The sequence below is a fragment of the Solanum pennellii genome, chromosome 4 (genome assembly GCF_001406875.1).
Source record: "Solanum pennellii chromosome 4, SPENNV200".
Taxonomy (NCBI): Eukaryota; Viridiplantae; Streptophyta; class Magnoliopsida; order Solanales; family Solanaceae; genus Solanum; species Solanum pennellii.
Window position 1 is genome coordinate 56,904,454 of NC_028640.1, and position 11,381 is coordinate 56,915,834.

The window sequence follows — 11,381 nt, forward strand, 5'->3', positions numbered from 1 at the left end:
GCCAAAATCCGCATGTACAGAAGTAAAGAAGAATATCCGTTCACCTGTTGGTTATCATTAGCAATCTTTGAAAGAGAGAGAAAGAAAGAACAAAAGAAAAAATGCAGATCTTAGGTTTTATCATTCAGTATGATACATTAAAACATTGACATGATTAACAACACCTCATTCAGAGAAAGAACTTATTACCAGTGCCCTTGAAATCAGGAATGTCATAACAACAGGAAGGTCTTTTGCTCTAAGAACATCCGCCACAGAAAGTAGAGCCAATGCTATTCCTTGTCTGCCTACCCATCCACAATCGAAGGTGTCTTCACCGGAACCAACATCACGGATGTACAAAGAAAATAAAGTTGAAAGACATTCCTGAAAGCATTGTTTATCCAAAAGACGTTCACACTGTCAGTTAAGAAATTTTTATAACTTCTCCAGAAAACAGACCATATAAGCTAATTAAACCTGTATCGTATCTGGACTTTCATCTAAAGCAGCAGCCAAGGCCTCAGCGCCAGCCACTCGCACATTATAATTAGCATGGGAAAGAGCTTTGAAAATGCCAGAGTAATCTGTTCCTAAGTCATACCCGTAATGATCCCAGATGTCTTCAGCAGCTTCAGCAACACACTGAATAGTAAACACACATAGTTCATACTGAAATGATAACATTTTGAACATAAAATAGGAATACTGAATTACAACAACACTTGGTACACAAATATGAAATGGATGTCAGAATTGCTGCTATATGGACAACCAAACTTAAAATAATCAAGACTTACAGTCGATTAAGTAAATAAAATCAGCAAATACCATAAGACCATACTGTTCAGATACTTAAGTTATTACGCTCCTACGATTTAACTAAAATCAAGCCATCACTTTTTGTCACTTTCAACTAACAGGAAAGCAGAACTGTATAAACTGTATAATCTGGGAAGGATCATATCTTTAGTCAGGCGATTGCCCAATTTCTTTTTGAAGAGGTAAATTAATTTATAGATTAGAACAGCACTAAGGATGTGTTATTGGGACTGTACAATGTAGCAAGACCAAAACAAAAAAAGTGTGCACTGTCTAATTTTGTAGGGATTCTAATGTTTCTAAAACTGTTTCAGCTTCATTCACGTGTTCCATCCTACACTATAAGCAAAAGAAAATATACAAATAGACTGTATCTTCTTGGTGGAACTCATAGAATCATCAAAACGTCATTTATTTATTTCAGTCTAAACAGCAAACCAAATACATCCAAAAATTGCCCACTTTCTTCAAAGTAGGTAGCAGGTAAATGGAGGAACAACCATACCAGATCATTTACACGTTCTAACCAACCAGAGGACAAAATAATAACACACTTAACGCACCCTCCTTACAATTAGTTGCCAAGATGCTTCCTGAGTAGAACAAATTCTATGAAGCACAGAACCCAAAATCTTTAGATGCATGTGGGTTTTGCACTTCTGTTACTAGTGAGAAAGCATTACATAGTGTACCCGTATCTCCTCATTTTAATTCATTTTCTTAGCTTATGTTAATATCCCACTTATACCCCAACTAAAATGATATGGGAGCTGTTAAAAAGTTGAAAGGTGTACAGGGATGTTTTATATCACAAGAAGAAATGACAAATTCAAAATCTAAAACTCTATAGGAAAATAGAAACACCTTTCCAGCAAAAAAAGAAGAGAAAGCAAGTATTTCCAGTTGCCTCCTGGTCCAGGAAAGCGTGTAGAGCTCATGATATTGTGGAATGTTAAGATAGACTGAAAGTCTTAACTCTTTTCTAACGCGAAATCTTGAATTTTTGTACTGTTGAAATTTGAAACAATACCATACCTGAAACCAGTTATCATGCCCACCCTATATATTGGACAAGAGTAAGCAAAAATAAAAATAGACACCAAGTATGTGCACGGGATTCATACACTTGATGAAAGCATTATCCCTTACTGGTTATTGTGCAAATCTGAACAATATATCATTATTTACTCCCTCTATTCCAAGTTGTTGTCTTACTTCCCTTTTCAATCCCTTCAGAAAGAATGTTTCTTTCCTTTTTTAACAACTCTTAAATCCCAAAGACCACGACATTAAAGGGCATTTTCGTACATTCAACATTTCTTTAGTTTAAGACCACAAGATTCAAAAGTTCTCTTTACTTTCTCCAACTCCGCCAAGTCAAAACCAGACAAACAAATTGAAACGAAGGGAGTAATATCTTAAGGGACTGAAAACCCAGAATTAAGCATTTATCACTAGAAAAGTAACTTCTACAAGAATGTAATACCTTTTCAGGATCATGTAAAGCAAGCCATATGCGGGTGGCAATTTCACTACTTTGAGGGACAGAATGACTAGCCAGAGCAGGAATGCATTTCACAGCATTTAAGCAAGCCATTCTAACATGGATGTCTTTAGCATAAATACCACATAAAGCCTGCAAAAGTCCATGAAACACAAGAGATTATAAGTGTTATGTTGAAGCTCATAGAAGATATTCATAACCACGTCACATACAGGTGCCACTTCAGCTGGTTGCAGCCCAAGGCATAACTCATTTAATGCTGGTCCAATAGATGCTTGATAAGCGGGAACAACACCCAGGACATGATAAAGAACCTAAAAATTTACCAAGATAATCAGTCAGAAATAGATACTGGAATAATAATCAAGTTATAAACAACAAGAAGATGTAGTAACCGTAACTGAGAGCATTTGAACTCTAGGTAGAGGTAAAAACGAATCCAAATGCAAGAATATTATCTTGAGAACATCATTATGAAGTTTGGTCTTCTTGGGAGATAACAATATTCTCTCCATTACCTACGCATGCAACAAAAGAAAAAAAAATGTATATCAGAAAATGTCAGTGTCTCAGTGACAAAGGAAAGAATAACTACCAGGAAAGTAAAGTTGACATGATCAGACCACAAACTTACAGGGAAAACAAAAGTAAATGAATCCACAGGGAGAGCCCCAGTTTTGCAAGAGATGGATAAGCCGTTCGTTACACGCTCAAAAAGACCAGGCTTTTCATTTGATACCTCCTCAACAGCAGAAGGAATTTTACCCCATAAGACATCAACATCCTCTGACATAATTAACCTTAAGGCTGTTGCAATTTCAAGAGCCCAGTTACAAAGTGGAGTAGCAGTGCACTTTGAAAGCTTCACCAGGGTTCCATATGCCACATCACCAACTATTGGTGACCGTAGTAGAGGATTGATAAACTTCACCTAAATATTAGATTAAATAGAAAAGTATAAGGCAGCAACATAAGAGGATATGACCCGTAAAATTTAACCTATACACAAGAACAGTTACATAATGGAATAATTTCTTTTCCCTTGTTATTATAGGGAAATGGAATTAAACCAATTTGATTAAACATAAAAATCTAAAGATACCAGTTTCAGAAAAAAAAGTAAGGCAGAAAAATCCAGAAGATAGAAACTAGTTTGGGTGAAGTCTCTAACTAAAGTTCACGAACACAAGGATATCAGTCTACAAAAGTGAATCAAGGGAGAAAAGGGTAAGTTGAAGTGTGATAAACTTTAACAAAGATGAAATAAATGTTTGCTACCTGACTCAACACCCACTAACTTAATTAGTTTTCATAACCTTTTGGCATTTGCTTCCCCTTGTACTACAAATCAACATCTATTTCCCAGCTTAACTATGTAGATTTTTTTTGGGTCCAGCAACTCAAAAGCTTGATAGGCAGCACCAAGGAGGTGCTCTAGAGCAAAAGATTGCACCTGACTTCCTTAAATACTAACCTACATAATCTGTAAGGATCTGCGCATTTGGGTATTTACGTGACTACAAAAGGTAACTTCACAGTCCCGTATAACACTGATGAACTCTATGAGCTTCTATGTCCTCTAGTTGTTCATTTTTACACAAAAAATGACAGCAAGAATAAGCATTCAATCTTGATTTACTGATGGGTTCTTCCCTTATTTGAAACACCTGAGGTTCCTCCTATTCCAAATTATCCACCAGATGCATGCAGGGATTGTGTTTCACATCCTTCTTTACTTCTTGGTGATAACTTATCCATTCCAGAGAAACAGTAGCTCTTGGGAATATGGCATTGCCCATTTCAAGTAGAGCATATTCAGAAACATATCCGGGAGTTTAGTTGTCACTTGCAATGCAAGTATACGTCCCAGTCACTTCAATCTCTCTTTCACATGGATAGCACAAACTATATATGTCGTAGCCTCTCTTTTGCAAATTGTCTTGAGTCAAACATGATTGATATATGAAGCTTAGCACGGACATTTTTGCCAATTTTAAATGGAAGAATATTTTTTTTGATAACTATGGTGGCTGGGAGAGAGCACACCTCAACTAATCCCAAGGGTACGTGCTACCTCCCACCTGCACGTGATAAGTAACTGTCTCCACCAAGGCTTGGACAGGTGAGAAGAAATCACCTGGTGTTTTTACCTCTGTTGGGAACTGAACATAAGACCTCATGGTTCTCAACCCACTTCACTGAAGAAAAAAATTTCAATTGTCCAATTGGACTATATGCCCACTAATAATAAAGAAATTCTAACAATATCAGATAAGAGTCTCATCATCAGCTGGAAATACGAGAATTGATGTTTTCATACTGTGGGCGTCAAAGTGTAACATGTCTGAAGTCTGAACTTCAAAGTATGTCACAATAGGCTAACTAAGACTTGCTGCTTTTTTCTTAGAAATCCATGCTAAAATTCAACTTTAGATGATAATTCAAAGTTAACTCTACTTGCACTCATAGCATAAATTCCTCAAAAGGCCCACGTTTGGTACTCTTTCCTGACTGAGCAGCACAAGCGTTTTCTTCTTTTAACAAGCCAACAGAAGGTTGCATTAAACTGTTACCATAGAGTAAACCATTTCGACACGATAATAGGAACAAGGGAAAGATATTCTAAGATGCTGATTCCTCATTATATATTTTCAATAATAGTTAAGACCAGCAAAATCTAATAATCCAAATATTTACTCTTGATAGTTACAGCCTCACAGTGATGAAACTGGAGGGAACAGCTATTTTCACTTCAGTGATATTCCTTACATACTTCCTAAGCAACATAGGCCTTTCATTTTATGAATGGGGGTTTGGTTGAGTAGAATATATTAGATGATACCTGCTTAATGTACAGACAAGATATTATATTGGATAGTGGAGAACATTGAGCACACTAACCAAGGAAGGTAGCTGGCTGTGAGTGAAGACAGGATTCGCTATAGCCATTTCTCCCAAAGCTTTCAACATTGATGAAAGGTTCTTTTTTACAACCGTGACCTTTCCACGTATATATGCTTCCTCCCTTAGCTGCACCTCACGTGCCTCTTCCTTTGCACTTTTTCCCTTATCTTTATCTAAAGAAATAAAATATAAAGACAGAGAGGATTAACAAAACTATCTACAATGAGAAAATTAAGTTCAAACAGGAAGTATCAAAAAGGTACCAGCTTTCTTTGATGATTTTCCACCGTCTTTTTTCCCAACTCCAGTAACCTCTTTGCTAGAGAGCTCACGCCTTGCAGTGTGATTAGAACTCACTTGGTCCTGTATGCAAAAGCAAACTCCACCATAAGAGAATTAAGTAAGGAAGATATTCAATTCTGGACTTGGGAAAGGTAGATTTGCACTCACAGGGCCATCATTGTCATCATAAAGCCTAAAACGGCCTTTTGGTTGTTTTGTGTTCTTAGTTGCAACACATTCAGCAATGTAAACACCTTGTTCAGTCGAAAGCATTCCTTCGGGAGTTTGAAATATCTAAACGCAAGAGAGACAATGAAGCAAATCAGAAAGATAATCAGTATACCTATTAGGACGGTAAAAAGAAAGAAGGTGATCAAAATAGTATATAAAGACAATGACATTAAATACTTATTAGGAAGCCAGGAAACAATAGCTCTATACAACATCTGAGACAGTAACACATCAAAAATTTAAAAATTTGGAAATTCTAGGACTTGCAATCCCTTTCCTCCTAAGCCCCTGAAATACTCAAGAAGCAAAAAAGAAAAAAGAAAAAAGGCATAGAAGGGGTTCTTTGTAGGATCACAGATATAAAGTTTTCCAAAGGCCAAGGAGTTCAGGCCAGTTGGAGGTCATTCGTTCACCAGCTTATTTTCCATGGGTTACTATCCCCCCTCTGGTTTTTACTCCCATAGTTAGAAGAAACTAAGAAAGTTTAGCATGTATTGCACAGGGCCTGATTCAAAACAATTAAGGACATGGTTTAATGATAGATTTGATGATAGGGATTTTACTGTTTTCCAAATATATCCTTAGCCTTTTATGTAACATAATTAGCATATTTGTTTTCAATTGTATCTATACAAAAGTTTAAATCTGGTTAATAAATAGATGTTTCTTTGCAACTAACTAAATTTGTTAGGCAGAATAAGAAAATTAGGCATGTAACAATGTCGAAACAAAGAATAAAATATTACAACCTAAAGCAGTTGAGGAAACAAAAGAGTTTGTCATCACAGGATTAGTGAAAGCTGGTCCAGAGTGGAACAGGGTATCAACAGTAATTGGGGGGGAAAACTTACAAGATCAAAAGTTCAAAGAATCCTCATAACGTCTCTACCCCCTACCCCAAAGCTCTCGTACAACTGACATGTCATAAGGGCTTAGCTATAGCATGCCTAATTGTCAGATATAAGATATGAAAATAACATACCCAGATCTAGATCCAGTAATTTGCATTAATTAATATACATATACACAAGGGACTGTTTGTGCATAGAATGTTTTGGCTTTTTTCAACTTTAATTTTCCATAAACTGTTGATTATACATTGAATGCAATTTTTCAATCCAACTTGAAGTTGAGTTTTCCGAGTGTGAAAAACTGGTCTAACCACTTTGTCAAGTTCTAAAAAAATCCTCAGACCTTTAACATTTTTAAAGTGAAATGCATGTCCAAACACAACTTCAAATTCCAAATACCCTTTTTCAACTTTAACTTCAAACACTACTTTTTTCAAAATCATGTTGAAACAACTATTTATTAAATATCGTATCCAAGCGCAAAACATCACAATGATATTGTACAAAAGCTAACATGATCCATAAATTTCTAAAAAATCATGTGTTGCAACCATCATTGAATCTAGTGACAGGAAAGGTGATGATATTACCTGAATGTCATTTTCAGATAACATATCATGTGCCAAACGGTCTGGAAGATCGTTGAAGAACTGCCAACGAGAATTAAAGAATTTATAACCAGGTTAAGCAATAACAAGTGACAAACAATAACTCCAAAAGAACCGTGCCAGTAACCTTCTCAAACTCTATGTAGGTCTCTCCAGGTAACATGGACATAAAAGTTGATAAGGAGTTTATTGCTGCTTCTTGCGCAAAATGATTATCACTCATCAGGCCCGTCGGTCCCAACAAACCCTGCAGATTAAAATATGGGACAAGTTACTGAACATATGAAAATGAAGGATGGCATCCAGTTGACTATACAATCTGCTTGGCTCAAGGAAAGGGAGGGGGAACGTGAAAGACAGGAGAACTGACTCATTTACTTCATTTCGGCTACTATTGATGATTTATTTTTGGTTGTTTGACGCATTTGAAAGGAAATAAAAGTGTTATACTTCAACCTTTCCATCTAGTTATGGAAACTAAAAGGAAATATGAAGGGATTTAATATCCCAACACGTTAAACTTCTCTCGCTCTTACTTCCTTACACAGAAAGGAAAGAACCCACAGCCAACCAATTTTACTTCCACTCGTCCAACTCCAGATGAAGTTATTAGGAAATTATAATAGGGAAGAGGAGGTAATCATAATTTTGACATGATGCAGAACAATGCCTAAAAGCAATATAGTTTTCCAAAACATCCTATATCAGCATTCCCCAATCATATGTAGATCTTTCAAAAGTCAGTAATGGTCTTCCACAAAAAATGGAAAGCAACATAAAAGAAGTTGCAGTTCACCTTGCACAAATCAACCACATTAGTTGTGACAGAACCAATGGCATCAATACCATGTTTATGCAAACATTTTTGCACCCTCTGACAAACAACAAAAACAAAAGAGGTTTAGACAAAATAAAGTGAAATATGCATAAGATAATTTCTCAACTAGAAGGAAAGACAGAAAATAAAGGCAACAAAAAAGGGAAATAAATATTAAAAAGAATAAGTAAATTCATCCAAGTGTAAGTAAGCCCTGACAAGACCAAACACAGTGTGCAGAAACAATACTCATACTATTGTCTCGTAAAAACCGACTTACTCTATTCATAAGAAGCTCCAACTATGAGGGCCAAACAAACATGTTAGTAATAAGAAAAGCTAAAAGTGGACTACTAAGGGCTGCTTCAAGAAGACAAGACACTTTTAAGGACACAATTATCACTATTCCCTTCAACTTCCCTGATTAGTTTCATTTTAAACTGTTTAGATGATTAGGGCCATATCTTCATAAACTTCGGCAAGATACAATCTAGTACCAAATAAGCAAGGCATATAGAAAGCTTTATATTCTAGTGGATTTCCGGAGTGCTACTTGTTATCACCATTTAGAGCAAAGTGCTAAATTTCATCATGGTACCACCAAGTATATGCTCTTGTATTTGTACAAATGTTAGTAAAGTTGTTATATGATTGGTAAATGAATCCAATCCTATCCATATTTTAATATTTTATCCTTTAAGTACATAGAAACAGGGATATGACCAGGTTCTAAATATTGTTTAGTAGTTTCGAGATTTATGTTTCAGTGACTTATTTTATGGCATTGCGTCTCCTCCCACTGCTACTCTTCCTCCTTGCTTCCAAACCAAAACAAAAAGAAGCAAAAACGAAAAGGAAAATTTAAACCATTTTAGGATGCATCAGGTAAAGAGCAGATAAATATTTTTTTTTCTTTTTCTTCATTGGAGGGTGTCAACGAAAAATCCAATCTAATCAGCAGCTATTGAGTAGGATCCAGGACATACAAAACAAGACAGATTAGTACATTACCCTCCACACAGAATTTCTTTTAGCTGTTCCAATGAGGCACGGATGATGCGAGCAAAATACAACTTGCAAATAAGCTCTTGGTGCAGCAGCCAAAGTAGCAGACGACATTATAATCAAAGCCTTGACCATGACCTCAACAGATGGAACAAATGGAACTTGAACATCCACTAAATTTTCAGTATCGCTGCAACAAACCATTGGTCCGATGCTTTTGAATCAGAAGAGATATGAAAGTACTTGAACATGAAATAGTTAGATATATCATTACTAATTGAATTTTAATTCAGTTAATCCTAATAACCTTTAAAGACCCAAAGAATAATTCATAAGCAGTATTTCAACAAGTAAATTGAGTAGAGCACAAAGGTTTATGTGAGCTTTAAGCACAAACCTTAATTACTGCACACTTATATGCACAATAAAGCAACAAACAATATGATCCAAGAAAAGAATACACATAGCACAGAACACTAATAGGAGTAGACAATCAAATGAAATATATAATGCAAAACCATAAAAATCAAGTGCAGAGATTTTAAGGAAATGCTGATGTTGGCACACTGGTTGAGAGAATGCTATTTCATCCAAGGTGTTGGCCGCATGGTAAGAAAGTAACATGTGATGTTCGGATCAGGTGCGCATCATGGATTAGAACTCTGTCACAGACAAAAGCTTGATATTTAAAAGGAAAAAGGTACCAGTGCAGGCACATCATACTTCTAGTTTCGAACAGTGTCCAACTGGCCATCAGAGATTTCTTGGTTATTAAAAAATTAATGAAGAGCAGAGAGTTAAAATTTTATAAAAGTTCAGAATTAGTGGACCTTGAATCTGAAACTAGCTTTCATTTTTTTATGCCAAGGGAAAGCCGCTACGCATTGGGTACGCACAGGGTAAAACCCCCTCTCCTATGCAATAGCTCGCAAACCACATAGGAGAGGTAACCCGCACTAGGCAAGCCCGGTGCAACGAGCTCGACCCAGAAGTAAAACCCCTTGCTTTCGCTGGCACGGGGTTTCGAACTTGAGACCTCCAACATGGAAGTCCCAAGCCCAAACCACTGGGCCACCCTGAAGGGTGAAACTAGCTTTCTTATACCAAGAACTTTATGATTTCAGAACCCTATGCACTAATATATCCATCCATACTTTTTTTTCTTTGAGAAATTGCAATTGTTGTATTCCTCCCCATTAAAGATATGTTGGAGACCTCCAAAAGAGAGATAAATAGGAAACAAGAGAAAGACTAGTTACTGTGCTCCTAGAAATTCTACTAGTTCATCTACTTCTTCTATACATTGTTCATTACACCAAAAATAAAGAGACAATATAATTCCGCTTCACTTTCTGAACAAAACTGGGCCTATCTTTGAAATACCTTCCATTCTTTTCCTTCCACACCAGAAGGACCACCCATTTCACCTAAAACCAGTGTTTTGGGAAGCGAGAAGCAAAAAAAAGCGACGAGGGCTCGCTTCACAGAAGCGAGAAGCGTGAAGCGAAACGCGCGCTTTTTTAAAAAAAGCGACATTTAGTATAAAAATAAAAAAAATATTAAATAACTGAATAGATGTAATATATTCTCAGATTAAATGAAAATAGATAGTCAATAATACTCATAAGTCATAACATATAAAGCAAAAAATCAAAAACATAATTAAATCACAAAGACTCAAACTCCTATTCTTCAACAAGATCCTCAAACTCTACAAGCAAAAAACAAGTGTCAAAAAAAAATAAAAAACAGAGCAGCAAGCATACACACTGATCACAGTCAGTGTACAGAAATAAAAACGAAAAAAAACAGCAAAAGAATTGAAAAAAACAGAGGAGGCAGTAATATTAACCAAAAAAACAGGTCAATAATTGTGAAAAGAAACAGTAGCAGATCGCAGCAGAGAAGAAGAGAAGAAGAAAAAACTACATCAGAGAAGAGAAGAGTCTTGTTTGCATTACCCAAAGAGGAGAAAAGGAAAAATAAAGAGAGCAGCAAGAGGAGAAGCAGGTCGAAGAGAAAAGAAACTCACCGATCAGATGAAGCTGGTTAAGAGAGATGCAGTCGCGGTCGTGAAGAAGAGAAGCAGCGAAAGAAGAGTAAAGTCATAAAGTCGTGAAAGAAAATTTAGTTGTATCTATTTCAGATTTTTTTTAAAAAGAAAAACTATTTTAAAAAAAAAAAACTAATTGACGTTTTTTTATAAAAAGCGCGCTTTATTGCGCTTTTTCCATAGTGTCGCTTCTCGCTTCTTTATCTGAAGCCAGCGCCTTTTTCAGATCGCATCGCCTCAGGAGAAAGAAGCGCACCAGTAGCGCCTCGCCTTGAAGCGCGCTTTTCACAATACTGCCTAAAACTCCCCCCCTCCCTCCCCCCCA

At 36.3% G+C, this 11,381-nt stretch overlaps 1 protein-coding gene across 1 annotated transcript in view; it reads right to left on the reverse strand.

Annotated features, from left to right (window-relative positions):
* LOC107017561 (protein ILITYHIA) overlaps positions 1–11,381 on the reverse strand; it is a 47,014-nt gene that overhangs the window by 26,890 nt on the left and 8,743 nt on the right. The window contains exons 11-23 of the mRNA XM_015217731.2: positions 9,010–9,193; positions 7,978–8,055; positions 7,309–7,428; positions 7,164–7,223; positions 5,660–5,785; positions 5,473–5,572; positions 5,207–5,382; positions 2,940–3,236; positions 2,707–2,823; positions 2,518–2,619; positions 2,288–2,437; positions 460–624; positions 190–366 (exon numbers count right to left, since the gene is read on the reverse strand). Of these exons, the coding sequence (XP_015073217.1) occupies positions 190–366; positions 460–624; positions 2,288–2,437; positions 2,518–2,619; positions 2,707–2,823; positions 2,940–3,236; positions 5,207–5,382; positions 5,473–5,572; positions 5,660–5,785; positions 7,164–7,223; positions 7,309–7,428; positions 7,978–8,055; positions 9,010–9,193 (1,852 nt within the window). The remainder of the gene's footprint in view (positions 1–189; positions 367–459; positions 625–2,287; positions 2,438–2,517; positions 2,620–2,706; positions 2,824–2,939; positions 3,237–5,206; positions 5,383–5,472; positions 5,573–5,659; positions 5,786–7,163; positions 7,224–7,308; positions 7,429–7,977; positions 8,056–9,009; positions 9,194–11,381) is intronic.